Here is a 24812-nt window from a genome sequence, read left to right on the forward strand (position 1 = left end):
CCTCATTGTATATGAGATTAGGACAGGAAATATGGGATTGCAAGTTGAAACTGCATGGTAAATTTAAGTAAGTTATACACACTGACTAAAACAACATGCCTGTCTCTCTGCGTCTGTGCTCGTACCAGAGAGGCTCACAGTTTGACTGTATTCATCCTCATGTTACTCCCAGTTGGTGGGAACCCATTGCTCCCGGGTTGACAGATGAGGTCCTGGGCCATCAGCAGGGAATGTCACCTCCCAGGTGGTAGAGGAGGACCTGGAGCCTTGCTAGCACCGTGCCATCCGCTGCGCTTCTCCCTCTTGAAGGTGAGGAAGGGGAAGGGGCTTTGGTAGCTTTGGGATAACAGCGATGTCTCCTGCACAATGGTCATATGGTGTGTTTGTCTATGGGCATGGGGGTGTATTCTCCAAGTTTTCTGTCTCCAAATTAGCTTTTTAATTTATTTTTTTTAAATCAGTAGCTAAAAAATATTGTGGTGTTTTTTTTATTTTTTTTAATGCTCTTCCTTCTTAAAAAAGGCTAATGATAAGAAATTATCTTCTTTCAGAGTTGTTGTTTTTTCTTTTGATAAGATTAGCCTGTTGTTTACAAAGCAGAAAACAACGTATGTTTTCCACTGAGAAGGCGAAAACACAGTTACTGTAATGAATAATGGATAATTAACCCTTCTTGTCTGGAGCAGATAACACATAAGACCCACTGCACTACTTTCCCTGTGGAATAAAGTAGCAGTGGTCTTAATCCAAGCCAAACATTGAAGTTTTACAATCAGTTGTATTTTTATTGCAGTTCTAGCCTTTTTTGTAGCCAAAGCAGAAGTCTTCTGAAATTAAGGTGATATTTAATCTTCTTAAGACTGCTGGGCACCAGCTAACCACTCATGCTATAGAAAGGAGATAGCTGCCTTCTGCTCTGCTTTATACAGAGTTAATGCCACACCTTGGTTTCTGGAAAGTTTCCAATGCAGTTTTAATTTGGAATATCTGGTCACTTGAGTAACACGCAGCTTGGAAATAAAATACAAGCAATTTTCTGCTTCATTTAAAACATAATCCTCAATTCTGCCAACTTTAGCCTGGCAATTAAATGGAAAGATTTCAGTATGGGGCTTTGTGATTGAATGTCATGTTATGGAGCCTGGTTTGCATCTCTGGTGTACTGGCAGTGTGGTTGCATTAGCTCTTGCTTATGAAGGGTGCATCTCCTTCTCTGGAGAGCCATCCAAACTGCAGGTTGGATGGTTGACCTTGCCCAGGCTGTCCTTTGGGATTGATGAGCTTTGTGTAGACCGGATGTCCCAGTTTGGCCGGGACAATGTGGGCAAGTTTTAACAGGGGCAATGGAAATCGGCCCGCTGAGCTGAATGAACTGGGATGCGCAGGAGGACCAGCTCGCTCTGCTATGAGAAGGTTTTGCAGAAGAGACTTCTTCTTACAGTTTGAACGCTGACAAATTATGGTTCCACCAGCCAGAAGTCAAATTAAGGAAGATTCATGTGGAGGCTGATACAGTTTTCCAGCAGTACAATTTTTGAGTGCTCAAGGAGCAATGCCAGCACAGTTAAACCTTGCTTTCCTGCTGTGTTATCTCCAAGGGGACTGGGAAATCTCCCTAACTTGCCTCCCTCTATGTGGGAGCACATGGGAGTCTGCTGGGGCTGCTGCTGGTGTAGGTTTCAGGCCATATGGAGTGGGGTCTCTAGCCCTCAGAAATGCATCAGGCAGCACATCCTAGTCCAGGAGTTTACTATAAAAGCAGGGACTGATCTCTGCCCAGATGTGGCTGGTTTGAAAGTACATGGGGATATGTAATCAGATTTCCTTGCTACAGGCTGATATTGGGCCAGTTCATTGCACCTCATGCTGATACAAGAAAGTCCTGATTGCCTTGAGCACTCAGAGATCAGGGACTTCAGCAGGGAGATGTAGCATCTTGAGCCTATTTTTTCTTACAGAAACCCCATCCACAGATATGATCCAAGAGCCCATGCTCTTGCCAGGTCCTGAGGAGTTTACCCTTTTTTTTTCTTGAGAAGGATTGGGTCTACTGCTTTGTCTTTTTCAAAGTTTCAGTTATAAGACTTCCTATATCATATTGTTTAGCACAAGGGGGTTTTTTTTGAGTTTGTGGATCCTCAGCATTTCCAGCTAAAACACAAGCAAAACTGTATCAAACTATATGCGAAAGCCTGGCTACTGCTGTTTGGCTTGTCCTTCTCAGTTATATTCTCAAGGCCTTCAGTCATGGATCTGCAGACCACAGGTTGAAAACCCATACCAGATCTCAGGGCTCCTCCCAGAGCCTTCCTTCTTCTCTTGAAAATTCTGGGTTTATTCAGAATGTTCCTCTCCTTGGTTGCTTCTTCCTCCTCTTGGTGAGTCTCCTTTGGAGCAGCCCCTCTCTGGCGTTCCTCCCATCCCACTGCCATGATGCTGCTGTTAATCCTGGTCGCATTACTGAAGCCTTTCCTCCTCCCCACAGCATTCGTGCGTCCCAGCACAGGGTTTACCCCAGGCTTCCCATTGCGTAGGCCTCTGTACTGCTGCCAGACGATATTTGCCGTATATGCTGCGGGTGATGCTCTCAGCCTCTGGAATGAATTATTTTATTGCTGCCAGCTTGTCAGAGAAATCAGCTTGAAAGCTGAGCCAGAGCATGGTTCTGGGAGCGACCGAGTCAAAGTGGAAGCAAGTCACCATCGAGCAAAAGAAATAGGGGAAGGCATCAGCTGGATAATATGAGTGCTGTTTTGTAAGAGGATTTCAAAAGACCCATTCAGGCCTCAATGAGGAACCAGGTCTTATATTTAAAGCTTGTAAATATACAAGTCACAGCATTCTAATTAAGTATTGTTGCTTCCCAGGTTTTGCTTTTTAAGAGTATGGTTTTCTGTCTAACTCTGCTGATCTTGTAAAGATTTGGCATGGTCGGAGACGTTTTCCTCCTCTTGGTTACCTCACAAGGAATTTGCATTCCCGCTCGGTGCCTGCCTTTGGTGTGCGTGCAGCCACTGAAAAGGCTGCGAGCCATAAATAAAAGAACAATATGACCACAAGCACCCCCTGCAGAGGAAGAAGAAAGACATGAGTAAAATAATATGCCAGAGAAAATCTTAGACCAGATAATTTATCCACCCCTGATTATTTCTGGGCTAGAATGAGGTATTTCAAATAGTAAGAAAACATCTCTCTTTTTTATTTCCCTAGTGATTTCAAACCATTGGCCTGTTATAATTTGATTCAATTTTGCTTGGCTGTTTGTCAAGAAAAAAATCGCCAAAGGTCACTTATGAGCACCGCAGAATCAACTGCATATACGTTTCTGAAGCAGAAAGACTATTTTGTCATGCATTTCTGACACTTCCAGCCATTCAGACTCCTATGTCTTGAAAGAAAACACATCTCAGGTGTCGCATTAATCTGGTTGGTATGAGAGTATGGCTTGCAAATTGCTGATTTTGGATATGGATGCCTGGTCCATTTAAACTACTTCAGCATAAATAGTAATAATAGACTACAGTGGCGCAGTCTTTCAGAAGATGAGACAAAAAGCTGTGCTTGTGAAAACAAAGAAGATACCCCAGAAGCAGGAAATTTAATATTATTAATGAAAACAGAGGGAATTATTAGGAATGTTTTCACACGATAGAGTTCCTCATTCAGGACGCGTTACCAAGGGGTCTTTGCTGAGTCTCTTTTTCCCGATCGCGTCTGCAGCGCTGTGAACATTCCTCCGCTCTAACCTATGATGTATTTGTAACATTTGCATGTAATCTGTCAGGCAGGGCCTCCGCTATAGAGCGTGGGAGTCTCGGGCCCATGGGATTTGTGCAGCTACAGATGCAGAAGTCGAAGTCAGTCAGATTTGTGGCAGGGGTAGGGGCTTCCCCGGTGTTAGAGGAAGGGAAGAATAAGCCCTGAGTAAGCGCTGCAGCCTGACTGTGCTATTCTCACAAAGTTTCCGTTTTCAAGGTTTGGATGCGTTTTGGCATGGGAGCGCTCCTTTTAAGCTGACCCTCCGCAATTTCTCAAGGTTCACCCGCAAGTCATAATTACCCCAGAGGATAACAGCACATGGATGCAATGAAATGCATTCATAAAAGTGCTTGTTTTTGCACTGATGGGGCTCTAACTGCTTGTTATCTCTGAGCGTGATTTAGAAGGCCGTAAATGTATCTCAGCCTTACACATTCATAACTCCTTCCATCACAAAATCTTGAAGCATTTTACGCACAGATGTAACCGGATAATATGTCCTGTTGTCTGTGTGGCATCTCCAACATTGGTTATCATCATTCTAAACCATATGCTGGGGTCTAGAGTATTCCCTGAAGTATTTTACATGGGAGGAATACATGTAAATAGAATATCTGGCAATCTATGAATGGCTCACAGGATTTTAATCAACTGCACAGTTTTAAAATTGGCATTTAAATCCCTCTCACATCTGTTGTTTAAAATAGCTAACAGCATGTGGGATACATTCAGTATGCAATATTCATACGAGTATGTTAATAATAGTATACACTATCACAGGAAAAAATAAGGTGTGTAACTGCGGTGCTCATTAGGGTAAGTATTTAGAGGTTTCAGGGAAAGTGTTGTTTAATAGAAAAAAACATATTTCACCCCCCAGATAACACTGAGATGTATTCCCTGTATTTTGAATAGAGGACTTAAATGTTCCCATTTGGTGCACACTGTGGCTTCCAGAGCAGTCCTTACGGGGTAACTTGCGTAGAAAGCCAGTAAAATGCACCTGCTTCAGCTTCTAAATATCAAACAAGGTGAAATACCTCTTGGAAAAAGTTGTTTATGGATCATCCAGGCAAGGTCATAGGTGACAGCTAACTCTGGTTAGGTGTTGGCTGGCTCTGGTTCAGAGACCACCACTGAATTCAGATTGCAGCCCTCATCTGTCTTCTCAATGAATTTGCAAGGTCTCAGTGAATTTGCAAGATCTCAATGAATTTGTCTCCATGCCTTGTTCCCTATGTGCAAAGCTGTGTTGCTCATGCAGAGTCTCTGCTGCCCTTTCTCCATCTCAGTGAAGCCTTCAGAAGAGGGTCAAGGTATGAAGCGCACAGACACGGGATGCATTGCATCTCTGACTGCAGAGGGTTGTGAGTGCTGGGGAGAGCTGCACCCTGACTCTCCAAAAAATGCAGTAACTTTGCAACTGAGCACCCAAAAGCTGTTGAATTCTACCTAAAAACAATCTCGTGTTTCACGTGTTTTCCTAGGTATCTCCTGTCTCTGGTCCTTTCCAGTCCTGCTCTGGTTGTTGCTCTCATACTCTGCTGGTCATGTGCTGGGACAAGCATTTTTTAAAAAACAGCACAAAAACACAAGGGAACGTAATTCCATCCCACAGGAATGACCGTACTACACCAGTCATTGTCTTGAAGTATTGTTTAGAAATTTGTAATGACAGCATTGGGATTGTATAGTTAGCTGTGGAGCAACCATTTTTACAATTTGCGTTTTACCCCACATGGAAAGCTATAATTTACTCCTAGTAATCAGGTTATTAGTAATTAGACATAGGCCCTTATTATCCAGTGTAATATACTGTAATCCTCACGTTAGGTAGGGTGCCAAGTATTCCGTTTGTTTTGGGAGCCAACAAAATTGCCACTTGCCCAGAATTGTTCTTGGACAGAATTGTGAAAGTGGTAACGTTTTGCTACTTAAATCAGTTTATTGTTAGTCTGACAATGACCCAGAGATCTATGTAGCATTCTTTGAACATTATGTAGAAGGTATAAGGCGCTTCATTAACAAAATTATGTGTTTAACATCTTATGAGGGCAATGTCGAAAGGCTTGGCAGCGTCAGACACTGAGAATACTTTCTGTCTTTTGTGACTGTACCCCAAAATCTCAATTTCTTTAACTCCTTGTCATGCAATAAAGTATAGTGGTCAGAGAGATTACACCGCTGTCATATTGTCACTACTGCATGCCAGTTTGCAAATAAAGCATACAGCTAAGTTAAAAAGATAAGTTAAGTTAAAATTTTGGGTTTTTTCTCTCTATTCTTTCAAATGCCTTTCCTGTACTTTATTTCTTAATGGTTTACGTGTCCTTTAGCAAGTCTGTCTATCAAAAGATATTTGAGTATATCGTGACAGGTTCATGGCTGTTGAAGGGCTGACAGCTGCAGATGCCATAATTTTTCAATTTCATATTTATTAGGTATATGGACTGTTTTCTGAAATGATTCTGTTTACTTCTGAAATCTGAGAGGAAGGATTCCCTAACAACATTTTATGCCTTACTGTGTATGACTGACATCTCAAACACTGACCTTTTTGTATGTTCTGTAATGTCCAATTGAAAACTACAATCCTCTGTTGATTTCTTAGCACTTTTACCACTTACTGATGCTGTTATTTCTTGCAATCAAAGTTAAAACATAATAGGGTAGCGATGGATCTTGATGAGTTGCCATTTTTTGCCTCAAGCAAACATACATGGGGCTCACTTTTCCCATTGAAGATATTAAGCAGTGGTTCTCTCTGAGAGTTTGCTTCATTTGGTAATTGTCATACTACGTAGGATGTTCCATTTTCTTCCCTCGGAGATATATTTTACTTTTCTACCAGAAGACTATGAAATATATAGTTCAATGTATAGACTATGAAATGTATAGAAACAAAGAATCACAGAATCACAGAATCGCTCGGTTGGAAAAGCCCTCTGAGATCATGATGTCCAACCGCTCCTGTCTACCCACTAAACCATATCCCTAAGTACCTCATCTACCCGCACTTTAAATCCATCCAGGGATGGTGACTCCACCACCTCCCTGGGCAGCCTGTGCCAGCTTCTGACGACCCTCTCAGTAAAGAACTTTCTCCTTATCTCTAACCTGAACCTCCCTTGGCACAGCTTGGTGCCATTTCCCCTTGTTCTAGCCTCCATCACCTGGGAGAAGAGAGCAGCACTCACCTCTCTACAACCTCCCTTGAGGCAGTTGTAGGTGGTGATGAGGTCTCCCCTCAGCCTTCTCTTCTCCAGGCTAAACAACCCCAGTTCCCTCAGCCGCTCCTCATAAGGCTTGTAAAGAATGTTTCAATAATTTCTATACTGGTGTTGAAGAAACAGCTGGATCCCTGTTCCCATCCACAGAGTCCAGTATTGCTGTTCCCAATTCCTCATGATGGATTGGGTAATTCCACACTAGAGAATTAACTCAGTGGTTGGAAGGGGCAGGACTGTACAATTGATTATTTCTGTTTGATTATAAATGCCATCCAAAAATAATTCCTGTGCTCAGTCACTGCCATATCTGACCTCTCTTTTTCCAGCTCCTCTGGAAATGTCTTTGCGCTGTCTGTTTTCCCACATGAACATTCAAGGAGAAGGAACACGTATCAATGATGTTCCTACACATCTCAGTGAAGGAAAATAACAAACATGGATCAATGCTACCAGGAAGGGGAGTGGTAGAGGTATAATTTTATGTGAGGAACAGCAGCTGTGTAGTGGTTAAAATAGAAGGCTGAGCGCCAGGTCTTATCAGTTTATCCTCGACTCTGCTGTAATCTTCTTCTTATCATTAACCTTGCATTAGTCCTTTCAGTGGCATGCCACCCTCCCCAAACCGTAAGGAATTTAGGATGGTTAAAGATGGAATTTAGGCCTATGTTCTTGAGTGGAGTGCTCATACCACCTCGTTTTTGGCACCCACTGTATGTCGCTGAGGCCCCCTCCATCGTCCCTTTACAGTCAGGGAAGAGATGTGGTTGATAACTGACCTTCTTTTCATTCTAACTCAGGAACTAGAGTTTGGTTTCTGAAGTAAGGACTATTTTGACATCTTTATTTTTCAGATAATAATGAAAATCACATAATTCTTCCCACTGTTTAGAAACTTGCTATAAGTAACTAATGATTTATTATTATAAATAATAATAATAATACTGTATAGAGACTTATTATTTTAAGTAATAAATGCAACAAAATTGAGATAAATTCAGACAGGCTCATTGGTGTTATAAATGAAGCTTTGCTTCGCAACTCTATAAAAAGTACAAGATCCCCATCATTCCCAAGCAGTCCAAAACAGGTGGATGTAAAAGTCATGTTTCTTGAGGAACCATAATACATGTGACATCCACTCTGTGCCTGCACTACCCAGGTGGTAAACTCTTTAAACAGGGTCTGTCTTTTGTGCTGTGTGTGATCAATGTCCAATACACTGGGAACCTGTCTCTAGGAAATCCTTGATACTATCACGGTCCAAGTAACAATTAAAAAACACTGGGAAATATTATCAGTTTGTTCAAGGTGTGGAACAGCTGATTGGTAATTGCAGTCTTTTTGGTGCTACCACTTCATGCTCAGAAAGTGCTGGTGGCAACGGAGAAGCCTGACCACTTGTCTTGTTCTCTGATTTCTCCTCCCTTTCATTGTCAGATCAAGAATACAACCGCAGACTGGTGCCTGTGGTGCAGAGCTCTCGGGGCTGCTGTCTGTGTGTGCTGATAAAAAAGTAACCTCAACACCACTAACAAAGAGGGAAGAGTTGTTTTCTTGCCCCCTGTGGGATGGAGACCTGAAGGCAGGCGGGAGGTCCTGGTGTCTGGAGGAGCCGGCGTGGCAGAGGGCCTGTGATTGCATTTGCAATGTAATTGTCATAATGGTAGGCCAGGGAATTGCAGCGGTTGGGTGAAGAGCTCCAGCCGTTTCTCCTTGTGGTTCTTCGTGTGGTTACAGCAGGAGATGGAGCATCACTGTGTGCAGATGTGCCATGACTGAGAATGTGTCTCAGATGACTTTGTGAGCTCTGTGGGTAGTGAGAGACCACAAGGAGCAAGGAAAGAACTCAACCTTCAGGGAGGCTTCGCCCTCCACAGTTTTATAGAAAGTGGTTGGGGAAGGAAGGAGAGAAAGAGTTGTTGAGTAGTTGCAGATTTGAACCAGATACAGAGCCATGGGGACGAAGAAGAAGAGAGAGAGAGATGAACATGGTATGCAAAGGTCTCATCCTCTATGGACTCAGGAGAGCTCCATGCAGGAGCTCACAAGAGCTCCAAAGTTCCTCTGTATAGATTCAGCCAACAGAGATTTTTTCCCGTGGTCTTCAAGGACTCCGTTTTCATGAACACCCTTTTCTGCTGTGGTTTTTCAGTCTTATCGATCTTACCATATTCACAGTGAAGGAGTTACTGGAGCTCTCTTTGGGAACTAGATGAGCCAACTTTGAGCAATGGATTTATAGCTCAGCTGTGGTTAGTTCATTGTGATTTTAAGTGTTCCAAAGATTGAGGGAAATACAACTTATTTCTCTTCTTCTGGGTGATTATTTGCTATTCCATAGTCTAGCAAATGCCCTTCTTGGGAAGCTTGCACATATGTTCAATTTAAATATTCTCATTTTCTATCTCATTATTTGTGTATTAATCCCTTTATATGCCTAAAATCATAGAATCATAGAATGGTTTGGGTTGGAAGGACCTTAAAGATCACCTACTTCAGATTTTCTGAAGGTCCATCTCTCCACTTTACACATTTACCTCTCTCAGGAAACATGTGATCCCTTCCCATACCAAAGTATTTTAATCAAATAAACCACAACATTCTTTAGTGGTCTCCAAGAATATGGGGCAGGGATATGTCTGTGTTGGACTTCCAGCAGAGACTACAGTGCTAGGAAGGAATTGGTGGTAAAAGAATTAGCTCAGGTGCTGGTAGCAGTTTATGCACAGCAGTGCCAAATTCTCTGTGGGCTGCTAAAACTGCCCAGAGAAGTAGGACTGGTTTGCCTATGCTGTTGGAGCTAAATTGGTACCAGCCCGTAAAATAAACTGGCTCCCATATGTCTGTGCTACCCCGTAGTCCTTCCTTCTTTCATCCTGTGGAAGGACCCAAGTCTTCTTTGGTCTTAAAGCACTGACTTCTGATCATGTTCACCTGTGTGTCAAGGTGTAGGATGCAGCAATAACCACAGTTAAGAGCTTTGTTGTCTACAGGAGATAGGATGAGCCTGGACATCATCATAACTTAATAATGTGACTTATTGATCTACCTAGGGACTGAAGTCTTGTTCCTTTCTTCAGTCCTCGGCCAGGGCTTTGGTCTGTAGGCTGTGGAGCCTCTCCAGTGTTTCTGCAAAGGTTTCCTTTGCAAAGCATCCTGCTCACAGTGAGATTCCCAGAGCTGGGGGTGAAGTGATGTCCATGAAAATTTTTTGCATGGAAATTCTCGTGGAAATGGCCAGAGCTGAAAATACCAAAAAAGCCACTAACACAAACATTTTTTTATTTTTATTTTCAGGAAATTCCAGTGTCAATACCTCTGGTTATTTTTGGCCCAACCGAAGTCAAAGGCAGTGGGCAGTAAAGTCTGCAGTGCCTGTTACAGAGGCAAACTCTCTGCCAGTAACCTTTTAATTTGTGTTGGTTTTGGTGTTTTGGTTTGGTTATTTTATTCTTTTTAGAAAAGTAGAGTGTTCCTTGGCTATGTGCTCCTCTGAGTGGGTTTCTGCTATTTCATCTTGAGGGGTTTTGTTTGGCTGGGCCCAAGGAGAGGGGTTTCCTCCACGAGAGTTTTTTTCTTCCCTCCAAATATTCCTGCTCCCTTTCCTTTCACTCTGCCCTTCCAAATATATTCTAAACACATTTCCTGTCTTTTTTTAACATCAGCACAGTTAATACAGTAGGCGACACTGTTAATATAGTGATAAGGTTAAGAAATGGTGAGCGTGAGATGAAAGGCTGATGGATGAACTATCAAACACCTTCAAAGACTGCATCTTAAATTTTTTCATGATTTTCAGTCAAACTTGGGATTCATCTATGCATTACCAGTCCCCAAGGTCCTGAAGTCATAATTCAGACCTCACAAAACCAGGAAACAAGTTGAAATATCACAAGATTTCAGAGAGAAGTTTTTTGTTCTTTTTCCTCCAAGCTTTTAGGGTATATTTGTGTAGAGTTCTTCATGATCACAGATGTTAAGAATTGTTATTTAATAACAACAGCAAGAGAAAGATTCTCAAGTAGTCACTTGCCAGGATCAAGGTCCTTCAGAAACACCCAAAATATATCGAGACGAGCAATAAAATCCCGGCAGCTGGCAGTGGTAGCTTTCAGATGGAAATCATGTGCTAGCCAGTAGGCTGGGATGTGTTTCCCTGGCCATTGGGTGTTAATACCAACTGAAATTCTAGTGAAACCTGGAGTGTTAATCCACATTAAGGAGATCTGGGGAAAGCAAGTGCCTTAATCCCCACAAACACGCCCGTAAAGTTGTTACTGCCTGCCTACATATATACTTCATGGACCATTCATCTGGACATCAGATGAACCAGTCGTGATAGCAGAAGACTTCTTAAAACAAAGTACAGAATGATCTTTCCCTTGTATTTTGCCTTAAATTCCAGCAAGTGTTACAGGAAATCCTGAATTTATCTGAGATACACTGCAGAGATATACTTTTTTGGATTGTACTTACTGTCGTGTCTGTTACTCATCTTCTGTCTAGTGCATCACCAGCATTACTGAAAAATAAGTCAAATCACTTCCTGGTCTAAGCTTGTGGTGTGATCCCATAAGTTTTACAGGTTAAGCTCAGCAGAACAAAGTCTGATTTAACTCCTAGGATGGCCCAAGACCCACCTCCCACAAACAGCTTGTGTCTTGGCCTTCCCTAGACATCGGCAGCAACGAAGGACATTGAGGCGCAAATGTGATGTGCAAATATGATGCAACTGGGTAAACGCGAGAGTCAGCTCCTAAAGCTGGAGTTCAGAGGGATCTCTTTCATTCAGCCATGGGAGAAGGCCTCATTATAATTGTTCAAGCCTGACTGGATTACATCACTTTCCCCCTCATTTCACTCCCTCCTCGCTTGCCTCCCTCCTTTTATTTACACCCCTTGTTCGGCAACAGCATTGAGCGGGGGCTGCCTTAATGATGCATGCTGATCGCTTCATTCCCCTCTGCCCCCCCATCGCCTCCCCCAGTGCTTTGAAGTGTGCTCAGGTCTCAGGCTCCAGTTCAGAGGTCACTTTGTTTATTTATGCAAAGCTGGCTCATCTGTGAAATGGGGCTTTCAAGGCCTCTGACATCAAAGACTCCAAAGCTGGTCCCATCAAGTCAGAGCAGGGACGGGCCTTGCATTATAACAAATTAAGGCAACTTGGTGAATCATAGAGAAATATTACAAGTATATTTTTGCTTTAAAAATTAGGCCCTTGTTTTGACTTGGAGATGGATGCTCAGCACATAGTATTGGCCTGAAAAACCAATCATGCCCATTCGGCTAAAACACGAAGCCATCGTGGAGAGTCTGTGGGTAAATAAAATTTGATCCTGGCTCGGTAACAGTCTGTGAATATTTCCCATCAGTTTCTCTCAGAGCTGGACTGTTATGTAGAATTTTCCATTTGTTTTAACTTTTAAGAGGGAATGGAACAATTCTGCTATGGTAATAAACAGTAACCATACCCCACTTATGTGGCACTCTTTGTCCCACAGGATCCCCAAAGTGCTTTGTCAATTGATGGTGTTACATACAGAAATCCCTTTTCTGCAGAAATCCAGCCTGCTCTGGGACAGGGAGCAGACCAGAAAGACCCATGGCAGGCATTATGTGTAGAGAAAGAACAATTTGGACCATGGCATCAGCACTGATAATCAGGGCCTCATACACTCAGGAGTGTCTAGTCTCAGGAAAAACCAGTCCTGTGAGTGCCCCTTTCAGCCCCACCAAACACTTGGTATCTCAGACCTGTGGCATCCCAGACGTAGGACGAGATCCTGAAGCAAGAGAGAGGCCATGGGTGGAGAGCAGCTGGGGATCACGACACTGGGATGACATTCCTGAGCAATGGGCTGATGCCTCTCGATTCATTCTGGCTCTGCTTTGTATGGCCAAGTGAGGTATTTTGAGGGGAAAGGGCTACATGAGTTTGTCCCGTGTCTCCATGCCTATCACCTGACATGGTATCTGAGTCTTCCACTTCATGTTTCTCAACCAGCCAGCATGCTTTGCAGCACCATGGAACCAAATTGTATAGCGAGGACACCTAACTCGTGTATGTTTTCTTAGCCTCGGATACTCATGACATAAAATTAGTCAGTGACTATTTTTCAAGGCAGGTTTTCCACTTCATCTTCCAACTGGCTGCTCTCCTAAGCCTGTGATACTGTCCAAGAAGTCCAGTACAGGATGACCTTCCAATATAGGTCACAGAAAAGGGAGCTCGTAGGAAACTTCAGCAGCTCATCCCTCTCAGCACTGCCTCTTGCAGTAATCTCCTGGCAGCAGCGCTGGCGAGGCCGCACAGCTGGTCCCTGCTGCCCTTTGGCTGCAGGCTGATTTTTTGGTATGTACTTATCACCCTGACCTGCCTGCCTCTGTGGGAGGTGACAAGAGCGTGAGTAAGCTATCGGCTTATTAGGTCATTTTAGAATATAGCTAAGACTCATGATTCCTGCTACTAACTCATCATTTTATGTGCTGGTCATACATATCTGAATGTGACTCATTTTTTCAGGTCTACTCTCTGTCTAAGAAGAGTATTGCCAGGACAGTTGCATTTGTAAAGCTTGGGGTGAAATGCGAACAGCAGATTTTAATGTCTGGCATTATTAACCAGATCTTCCAGATCTTGCTTCATATTGCAGGTTTGGGCTGAACCACACACCTCTGAACTTTAAGCAAATTAGGCTTTGCTTTCAGTGTCAGGCTGACCAAGGAGTGTTTCTGGCACAGAGAGATAATCCATCCTTGCTAGCACAGGGTCTAGAACAAACTGCAGAAGTGTTTGACTACCCTAGGAAATCACTTGATATTAAAATTGAAGCTCTTCAAAACAGGGAGAGACAGATGCTTTCTGTGCAGCTGCAGTACTAACTTTGTATGGGGCAGGTGGAAGTCAGATCTTGGTGTTACGTGAATTAGACAGGGGTCTTCCATCCTAAGGGTGTTCCTGAGATATCTATCTTCCACAGTGCTGTTCCACTTCCTCTAATATGTTCTTTTTTGGCTCTCTGAGACCACCATTCAGAGCCTAAGACACTCACCCAAGGTGCAAGAGAGGAGGTTCAAATCCCTCTCTGATGACCCTGGCTCACTCCCATCCCAGGTTAATGCTTTATCGTTATATCACTGCCTGTTCTGCTGCCTCATTCGCACTTTTAAGTTTGACTGGAGATTCCTGGGCTTCAGGCAATCTTACCAAAATGAGTTTCGTCCAATTTCTGGATCTCATGAATCAGCTTTTTTCCTACAGCTCTCAAGTGTGAGTTTGTTTGGATACAGCCAGGCTGAAAGTGGGATCCCAGTTCACTGCACGTTGCAGCTGGACTGGAGACTGCTGTAACATCCCTCATATCCCGAAGATCTAAATCATGTCTAAATGCATGCAGTTATTATTTCAGTCTTGCTCCTCCAACAGATTATCTATTTCATAGTCTCAGAACAGTGGCATTAGCTATCCTGATCTCTTCCTCCAAAAATGTTTTTTTCTGGGTTTGCTAGGTCACTCCACTGGTTTGCGATTTGGCAGGATAAGAACCGAAGAAGCATCTTCAAAGGATCAAACAGATTCAGAACAATTTCACTTACATCAAAAGCCTGGCAGCGTGTCAAGAGGTGTGGAGAACGCCAGTCAGCCCCTGTGTGTAGGCAGGAGGAGCACACATGGGCTGACATACTGTAACATGAGGCAGGAGGCAAGGGAGGATATACTGCTCTTTGTACATCAAGCTGAGTAGGATTAGGATATAATTGACTGAACATCGCCACTTAAGCGTCTTAACCACTTTTAAGATATTCGGCAGTTACCAACGGGCAGGAATCCTGCATCTCTGGCCGTGCTTTTTCTTTCTTCTCCGTTACTCAATACATTTTTCTAATTATGCTGAGGGATTTACTAAGTTCTCTGTCAGAGAGCATCCAAAATTTCAGTTGTAGCACTACTGATATTTATGTGAAGAACTGTACAAGTGCCAGAAGAGAATCGATTCAGTATTTTGACTGAACGGAGATGATCTGTCATGTGCAAGCCATCACATATAATGGGTGTATTTGTATTCCCTGCATTCAGTTTGCCAAGGCTGTAAAAATACGTTTGTAAATCACAGCACATGCGATGCTCATCTCCGTTTCCCGAGTGTGACTGCGTTTCATGCTGCTTCCCTGTGTTTTGAGCTGGGGGCTGGCTGGAGCCCCCGGGAAAGCCTCTGGGTTTCCAGCAATGGATGAGGGGGAGAGGGAAGTGGGAAGGGGCAGTCAGCTGGAGCGAGCTGCCCAAGTCAGGGCACGGCGTGCTGCTGCCCTGAAAGCTTTCTTTTCCCCTCGAAGCGACAGCTGTACATACCTCCGGGGGAAACCGTGCTGGAGTAAGCACAAGGAGAAGGGAAAAATCTGTCAGGGACGAGGGGGGACAAACCCGCATGGCATTGCAGCCTCTCTGCTTAAGGGACAGCGGCAAACAAGATTGGAGCATGTGTCGGCAGAAAATGGCCCATGCTGAAGAGACAGGATGATTTCCCAAAATAGCAGAAACCAGGGTGAGGATGGGGTTAAAAACCTGTTCTCCTCGCACAAAGGCTGCACACAAGTCTATGCACCAGGCACTGCTGAAGCACAATCCAACTTCTAAAATAACTGTAAAGAGCACCTCTACTATTTGTACATCTGGGAGGGGGATATGCTCATATATAAGCTGAGATAAGTTTTTCCTCTCTGCCGCAGAGATTACAGCAAGAAATTTCCTCTCTTTTGCTTATGACACCTTTTACTTGTGGGTTTTGGGAGCTGGGCACTTGGAGGTGTTCACTCCTTAGGGCAGGTGTTTCCACTTTGCTTGATTTTATTTTTTTACACCATCGTGGAGCAGTTCCTTATTGAGATGAACTTTTTCCCAGCCTTCACCTGACGTATCTCTGAAAATCAAACTTCACACACTTCAATGCACTTCAGCTAGGAGCTGAGTGGCTCTTGATCAAGATCTTGACCTCAAATCCAGCTGCTCCAACTGTAGAGCACAGAAGTAGCCTTGGAAGAGCCACACTTTGCTGCGTCATCACCCATAGATGCCCAAAGTCCCTCAGGTGGACCTGTCTCCTGGTGTGATTGCTATAAGAGGATGCTCTGAGCTGAGCCTTTGTGCAGTAGATGTTGGGCTGTTACTGAAGGAGAAAAAAGCTTCACAAAAAAGTGTGGGGCCACCACCACTGCCTGGGTTGCCGAAGGCGGCTCAGGGCACTCCATGGCACCCACCACAAGATCTTGTGGAGACCCTGTATGTGGACATATCACAGGCAATTTGAGGTGGGATCTGCTGGGGAGGTTGGGGGTTCACTTTGTGTTGATTTCTGTTTCTCCTACCACTGCAGAGTTGAGACCTTGATGCTGCTCTGTGGTAGTGGCATAGACAACTGGAGTGATGAGGTGTGAAGTGGTGTGTTGTTGATACAGGTGGATTGGTGGCCTTAATTTAAAAAAAAATAAGGCAAAACCAGCTTTTCAATTCGGAATTGCTTTCTCCAGCCGTAGCTTTGCATTCAGTAACCCTTGAGGTCTCATTTGACCCCAGACCTGCTTACTTTCCTGATTTTGTTTGAAAGCCGAAAAGCGAATTAGTGGCCCTAATTCCACTGCTTGTGCTCTGTGTGACTGATCACAGAAGCCTTCCCCCACCTCCTAGGTTTAATTAGCTGTAATTTTGATTTATACCATTATTTGCATAGAAGGCACAACAGAGCAGCTCCTCCTAGGGAGCAGCAACCTGTAAACATAAACAAAGAGGCTTTTGTCAGCTATTAATGGAAACATTGATTAATCTCCCATCGCTTTGGTAGCCTGCCGAACAGCTCATAAAGCAGCAAACTAAATTGTTCATTAAACTGGCAAGGCTGCAAGTGCCAGGATGTGGATGCCAAATGTACGTTGAGTGTTTCAGCTGCATGGTGCCTCAGGAGGAAATGCAGACTCTTGTTATTGTACTGCAGGAGACCTTCTGAACATCTTCCCTTTCCTTTCTTTTGTAGATGATGCCAGCTCAGGAAAGGACACCCAGGTACCTGAAGGCTCCAATGGCGAATATGAAGATCATTCCGGGAAGCAATGGGGTAAGGAGCAGAGTATGTTTTTTAGTCTTCCTCAGTTGTCGCTTTAGTGCTGTTCACGTGGCACATTTCTCAGTTGCTGAAGGAAAGGAAAGGCAGAGCGACTGGAGCGAGTTCTCCCTACAGATGGTCAAATAATAAACAGAGCATCGGCTGAACGTGTTGCTGTGAATGGATCCCATCCAAGGGTCCTTCTGCAAAATGCAGCCCATGGTCCACTCTAGGCCCCCCTGCCATACACCCCAGCATGGTTCTCCCTTGCGTTTGTTTTTCTGGGCAGTGACTTTCTTTTGCATGTGCAGCTATTACAGCTTTCATAGACTCTCTATAAAAGGCATATTGACTTTTACAGAAATATTTCCAAAAGCCTTCAGTGCCAACATAACACTGCTCCCACAGAGGGCAAATGGGAGGCCTGACTTCACTTCAGGAGAATTAGCATTAGGCCAAAGCTGAGTATTTTTTAAAATTAACCTCTCTTTTAGACACCTGCATGAACTTCTCTAAGCCATGGTCTGTTCAAACATAGGATTTTGGTGCTGTTGCAGAGCTTTGGAGAACTGCTAAAATCTCACTTGGAACAGGTTCTGAGCCACTGCAAGACTTGCAGGTCCAAGGTTTGGACAATAAGTTGTCAGGCTGATGCCAAACAGCTTTTGGCCATTACTGACAGGAGTGTGATGTGAGTTTATGACCTCAAGGGATGAAGCACAGCATTTCCATTTCGCTCTTGCAGTACATCCCTCCTTTTGATTTTGTAACACAGAGGTGGCTTTGTAGCACATTTGTGGCCAGGGAGTAACCTCATAGCAATGGTAGGGGTGGAACCTGTCAAGCTTTCACTGTGAATCCCCACCACTTGAGCTGAGGCTGGTTTTCTTCAGGAGCTGGCAAACAAGGGCTGTGGTGTGCTGTGGTGTCGTCCCGGCCACACCTGGAGGAGGTGGTACCACCATAGCTTTGAATTACGGATTCATCTGAGGCTGAGCTTGCTCTGGGAGAGGAAGGTGACCTCCGCTCATTCTGGAAAAGGATGAAACCTTTCAGAGCTAGAGAAAGGGTGGCTTAGATAAACAACAGGTCAGGAGTCCTTCAGGAGAGATTCAGCAGCCAGCAAGGAAAGCTGCCGTCTCTCTGCTCTTCATTACTCTGGTGGAGATAAGGGTTGAAATTGAATGCTAAGGCAGATGTGCTCCTGGTAGAGCTGGTGGATGACGGGCCAATACAACAATAATATTATGAAGAAAAGACGTAAATACTACTAAAATTATTGTGCATTGGCAATCTCATATCAGATTGTGTCTCACTCTCTGCTGCCCTGGCCTAGTCCTTCTTCATGCTGCAGAGCATTCCTGAACCTCTGCTTTTCCCTTTTTCCCTCCCTCCTGTCTCCCCAAGCAGAGAAATGGCTGGGGCATGCGAAACACACCTCCAAGCCCTTTTCATCCAGCAGTGTTCACCAGCAAATTACTGGTGTGAGCTGGCGTGCAGGGAGGGTCAGTGTGTGTCTGCAGGTCTCTGGAGGATAATGGGTGAAGAAGTTTGTGTTTGCAGTGTTCTGGGCCCTAGAGAAGTGGGAGAGAAGCATGGTTAAAAAAATGCTCCACTTTCCTTTCCAGCTACCGTCATGGAGTGGTATTGCTGGGGAGAGGTCCTGCCCCCATCAAGAGCAGGGAGCTGATGTGAGGAAAGATAGATGCGTCCATCCACATCTTCCCACAGCTGACTGAGCTCTTACCCAAAAGGCTTGGAAGTATTTCCATACTTAGTCATATCGTGACACTTTTTTGCGTAAGTGTCATGAAGTGGTACTGACCACCCCTGTGTGGAGGTAGTTGTGACGGATTGCAGCAGACTCCATGTTTGAGCTCACCACCTCAGTTTTTATGAGCAATGTCTGACAGGAGCCTCTGGGACTCATCCGTGTACCTCGAGGTGTCCCACAGGGAGAGGAGACTGATGAATTCCTTCCCAGGTCTTTCTGCCAACAGCCTTCTGTTTCATTTCATTTTCATTAGCTGGAATAAATCTTCCTGTAAACATCATTTCAGCAAGGAACCCGTACACAACACTGTCTCTTTGTCTCCATCCACTTGTGTTTTCCCTTGCTCTTGTGTGTGGCATAATTTATACTGTACAAATGTGCGGTTCATGTTTATGAAGCAAACGCCAAGTGATGTGGAGGAGAACAAGCACGCGAAGTATAAATAACACAGAGGCACTTTGTAATATCCTTCGCTGGCACTCCAACAAGCAGAATTTCTGTAAATGGTACAGATCTGGGGACAGACATTTACTAGCAGCAACTCAAAAGAGACTTTTTCTGCCTCTCTCACACTGCTGCTTCTCCCTCTTTCTCCTTTGTGCTTGCTGGGTCTTTTTTCCTCTCTTATGTGTGTGTGTGTGTGTGTGTGTCTCTCTGTCTTTCTCCTTTTTTGTTAACTGGCTTTTCTAAACTTGTCCAATTCAGGCTTTTGTGAAGGAAACATTCAGGGCTGTGTAAATGGGATCTGGTTTCAGCATATTGCAAACAGCCTGGAGTAGCTTTTGAGACCACATAATCACTTAACCTCCTTTAAACAGAAGAAGAAAGAAAGGCAGAAAGAGCCAAAGAAGTTTAGCTTTACCTGTAGTTTGGTTTGTATCTGGGCAACAATGTACGAGGAGTGAATGTAAAACTCCAGACAGATTGATGGGAGGAAACACAGAAATGTTATAGGCCTGCTTTTTGCAGGAAGGAAAGAGAGTTTCTGACTTGCAATGCCTTTACTGAGCAAGGACACCACCAAGTCCTTCTGAAATATTACTGTGGAAGCAGGGAAGAGGTGAGGGAAGGCGAGAGCTCAGCCTCGCTCACTCGACTCTTCACTCTGCATGGGCGGTGTGACTGTCCGGTCTCCAACCTGCTCTTTGATAACAGGAATCCCGTCTGGCGAGGATCTACTCCTTCCTGGACCTGCAGCTCCTGATCTTGGGGTAAATCACTGCCATATTAGCAGATAGCCATTCAGACCCATTTCCTGGCTGGTTCTTAACCTCTCTGTGTACCTCGCAGACATCCCCTGGATTTCCACAGTGACAGCCCTTGTCAGCACATCTCCCTCGGCTCAGACTTAAACTTCAGCATGTCATTGCTCACAACGTGCAGCTCTGACAGGGTTAATTGCCTCTCTGGGAGGGTGATTGGTTTTGCTGGGAGGGGGCCTCCTCTTGCAGCAGACCCCCAAGGGGGTTACCCAGCAATTTACCCACCAGGACCTGTGGAGTGGGTTAGTATGTCTAACACTTGCTGCTCAGCTGTCACGGCAAGGACTTTCAGTGCTGGAGTTGCTCCGGTTCATTAGATTACACTTGAAAGCCTCTGCATGGAGAGTAAAGCATTTCTGAGCAAGAGTTTGAAATAACATGAAATGGCTGGGACCCAAAATGACAGCCAGAGGGGGCAAGGGGAGGCTGTGGAGCAGATGGTTTTCCCTACGGAACAGGACTCTGAAGAGAGGGGTCTGCCAAAGGGTGGCTTCTTCCGAGCGGGAGGGATGTCAGGCAAGGCTACAGGGGGATAAGAAATAAGGGATATGTTCACCTTGGAGGGCAATAGCTGCAGTTCTCCAGTGCTTGAGGAGAGGAAACTGCAGACCAGTCTCCCCCATCCAGCAAAGCTCTGCTATAATGAACATCCCAGAGCTTCTGGCCCTCAGCCCTGGGCAGCAGGACTGGCTCCCTAGTAGAGAATCCCACCATGCCATCCTGTATCTATCTTCCCTGATACAGAAGTACAATGTCCTCAGCTTGCTTTGGTGTGTTACGTGCTACTGAGGTCGTGGCTTCCGAGTTGCCATTGGTAAAGACCGGTGGCTGATGGGCATAATTCAACCCCGTGTGTCACAGAGTGGGCCACTCATTTCCTGTTTCTCTCCTTTCCCAAGAAAAGGATGAGGGAGGATTTAGCAGGGGAGTGCAAAAATGAAGGATGCAAATGCAAAAATCCCCCTTTGGGGCTGAAGAGTAAGGTCATGGTAAGCAAGAAATAGGGGTCAAAGGTAGAGGGAAAAGCCTGTTGTGGAAACGCTGAATGGACTCAGAGAAAAAATTGGATTTGCCATAATAGAAAAAATAGAAGACAGGTGAATTTGGCTGGAGTATTTTGGATGTGGGGGGAGAGTGCCAAGTGGAAGTTGGAAATGGTGTTAAACTCAGCAGGAGGCTGCAGTTGGAAGTGCCCCTGGAATAGCATTGCATAGTTAAAGTAACCATGAGAAATTTCTAATTTCTTTGAATCCTTCATTACAGGACACTATTAGACAAGCTGTTGCCTATTGTTTCAACTGTCTTATAAGTTTTTGCAAAGATTATTTTCTTTCTATTGATGCGGTTAAACCAACTCATGACTTTACAGGAAAATGCTCTGCAATGTAGTAAAGCTACTGGGGTGTAAAGGTGCCTCCACTTTTTCCTCTGGAATTCTGACATAATCTGTATTAAAGTTAGGTGCAGTCATGGGTATAAGTTTCAGATTTTGCCAGGTGAGGACCTTGTATTAGAAATGTTGGTGATTCCCTTGCTCTGACGAGGTGATTATCGTAACCCATGATTCTTGTCCTACAGGAGCTATTGCTTCAGCTTCTCCATTTTGGGGATGGACAGGCATGGAGTACCTTCTAATAACAAACTCAAAGGGTTTTTTTTAATTGGGTTTTTCCATTTGTTTGTCTGCTTCTTTAGGCCTTTCAGCATGAATGCTTCATAAATTAATGTTGAATGAACTGCAGACATTGAGGTTCAGATCAATGTACAAAAGTCTGGCACACTTCTAAGGCTCCTATATATTGAAAAGATGTTGACTCTTTTTAAGTCCCATTAAAGCCAATGAGAACTAGGGGGCAAAACATGTTCAGAAAATCAAGCTTCAAGCGACCAGCAAAAGGCTGAGAAAATGGTCAACCTCACAGGAATCTGAGGTTTATCTTTTGGTCTTGGCTCAGGGCTTGCATTTGTGACGTGGAATATGGTAACAATTATAATGTGATTATGAGGCTGCATTTTGCCTTCAGCTACAACAGCGTGATTTTTGCTATTATTCTGTGAGATGGTCTTTTGCAGTTGCCGTGCGGGCACTGAGAAATTCCAGGGTTGTGCTGTGCAGAAGGGTAATGCGGTGGCCATAGCAGTCCAGTAGACATTCAAATGCGTCGGGCTGGATGTTGTTTCCTTTCTAAGGAAAGCAGTTTGAGCTGATATGAGAGAGTGATACACTGGCATGCATGGGGCTGCCAGGTGACTCTGAAGTGAATTTGACCATGACACTTGACAGCAGTATCCTTCTTTGTGTGCCCTTTGCTCACCGCAGACCATTTTTCATGCCTTTTGCAGCCCGGCCTAGGTTCACACAGCCTGCCAAGATGAGACGGAGAGTGATCGCCCGTCCCGTCGGCAGCTCCATCCGCCTGAAGTGCGTGGCCAGCGGGAACCCACGGCCTGACATCACGTGGCTGAAGGACAATAAACCCCTCACGCCCCAAGAGATTGGGGAGAACAAGAAGAAGAAGTGGACGCTGAACCTGAAGAACCTGAAGCCGGAGGACAGTGGGAAATACACCTGCCGAGTGTTTAACAAAGTTGGAGAAATCAATGCAACGTACAAAGTCGAAGTAATCCGTAAGTGCAGCTTCTGGGGCGAAAATGCAGGGAGGGGGCTTTGAGAAGGGGGATGGCTGAGTAAAGGGAGCATGATGGAAAGACTGCAGTGCTGATAGCTGGGCACAGGAATGATGAAGTGTTAAAAACATCAGCAGAGACAAAGAAAACGTTACTGAAGCTCTAGAATAAATCTACCATCTGGACAAGACAGAGTAGCAACAACACAGTTTAATAGCTGAAATGAGAGATACTTGGGAAACAGTCGTCTCTAAGGGCACCTGCATGGTAAAAGTTCACCATTGCCCAGTTCAGTCTTACACTACCAATGGAATCAGTTCAAGGACAGACTGAGAAATAACTGAGAAAGCCCTTTCGTGTACTATAGAGGAGGGGTGGAAATATTTAGGTTGGCCCAGATGACTATCAGAGCAGTAATAGGGTGAAACCAATCAATTGAAAATTTAGTCTTGATAGCTGTAATCAGAGATCCCACTTCATTAGAGAAGCGTCCCAAGGGAATGAGCAGAAATCTTATGACTAGAGTGATTAGCCAGACAAGGCTTTAGGGACAGATTTAAAAAAACATTTGGCCAACTGAAGGTTCAGGTGGGTACAAATGGGATACTTAAAATAAATTAAAAAAAACCCAACTCCACTTAGAGCCTCTCTGTATCTTTAGATGCCTACGTAGCTTTAAAGATTTGACCCTTAGAAGATGAGCTGTGGGGAATTACCCTGCATTGTGGTGGGGTAAATTGCTCTTCTTACTATCTAGCTGTTCTGATTCTTGGTCTCTAATCTCCTGTGTTCCCTATTATTACTGAAGATAATGATACTCAAATCCCACCTAAGTCTACCAGAGAAGAGCTCTTCTTCTTAACTCATTGTGCTTTGTCTATGACATCATCATAAATTGTCATGGAAATGATTAGAGAGCCGCCAACTCAAGAAAGTGGAGAAGCTGAGCTGAGTGGAGGGGAGATTGAATGGCCTTCATTAATGAGGAGCAGGGGCATGGAGGGCTATTTCCAGCCACATGGAAAGCATGTTGTTTGCCTGCCTGTGAATACATTTTAGCATGAGAAAGTTTATCCTGGTGTGAGAGTGTGTTCTTAAAGGTAAAGATCTGTTCTCTGATAAGTCCTTTCTCTAGAATCACAGGAATTAAAAGCACATGTGGGGAGCTCTGCTGGGCTCTGAAGGCACAAACCTGCTGGACATCTGGGATTGATAAAGATGCAGCTGTGTGGAGACAGTAAAAACATGTGTTTACACTAAAACCAGGAGCAGAGACAGGGAAATGAATCAAGCCCCATCCTAATGGCAGCTGTGGCATTTTCACTTCATCAAAACCAGACAGCACCAGGAACAAACCCCTTTCTGTGTCCCTGTTTATCTTAGTTTTTATCAACTTAAAGATGTATGTAACCTTTGTTTTCATTAGCTTTTGCTGGCTAGGAGTGAAAACAGTAACCAAAGCTGGAACCAGAGCCAAGGAGATAAGGGCATTAAGCAGTTTTCAGACATCTTTCTATTTTTAACATCGTTCTGTGGAGCATTACAGGTTTTATTCAATTTCCTCCTTTTTTTCTTCCCCCTGAGCCTCCACTCCAAAGTCCTGCTTATCTGAGCCTCAGTCTCCCCAGCTGTGATTCCCCCTCGTAGTCCCAAGGCAAAGCTTATAGAGACCACTGTGGTATTTTTGTTTCCCAAGCACATCTTTAGAGCCCTCATTATTGGAAGTATCCTGAGTTTTTGAAAAAAGGGTCCATTGTTCCTTCCTCTCACCCCAAAGCCAGTGCTGGTGGGAGCTGTTTTGTTACGTGCTCAATCCAACAGCGTTTGTCATCAAAAGCGGTTGATGATTGCCTGCAATTACCACCCACTGTGATACCATAATTTCTCTCTGTCCCTAGGATAGAAGTTTGCAGTGCTGCCTTGTCTGGAAACTGTGACTGATTTCTCTGGTGCTAGCACTAAAAAAAAATTACAAACATTCCTCAGAATGAGCGATATATTTTTCCTTTGACTTTATGTGGTGTTTGCACAACCTAAGGCTTATGATCACGCTGGAAAGGATGGT

At 44.3% G+C, this 24812-nt stretch overlaps 1 protein-coding gene across 1 annotated transcript in view; it reads left to right on the forward strand.

Annotated features, from left to right (window-relative positions):
* The window catches only part of FGFRL1 (fibroblast growth factor receptor-like 1), a gene marked incomplete at its 5' end in the record, with an annotated part of 168225 nt that overhangs the window by 137413 nt on the left and 6000 nt on the right, over positions 1 to 24812 (forward strand). The window contains 2 exons of the mRNA XM_010179490.1: positions 17015 to 17095; positions 22463 to 22747. Coding sequence (XP_010177792.1) covers positions 17015 to 17095; positions 22463 to 22747 — 366 coding nt within the window. The remainder of the gene's footprint in view (positions 1 to 17014; positions 17096 to 22462; positions 22748 to 24812) is intronic.

Source organism: Mesitornis unicolor, unplaced genomic scaffold (assembly GCF_000695765.1).
Source record: "Mesitornis unicolor isolate BGI_N332 unplaced genomic scaffold, ASM69576v1 scaffold5412, whole genome shotgun sequence".
Lineage (NCBI taxonomy): Eukaryota > Metazoa > Chordata > Aves > Mesitornithiformes > Mesitornithidae > Mesitornis > Mesitornis unicolor.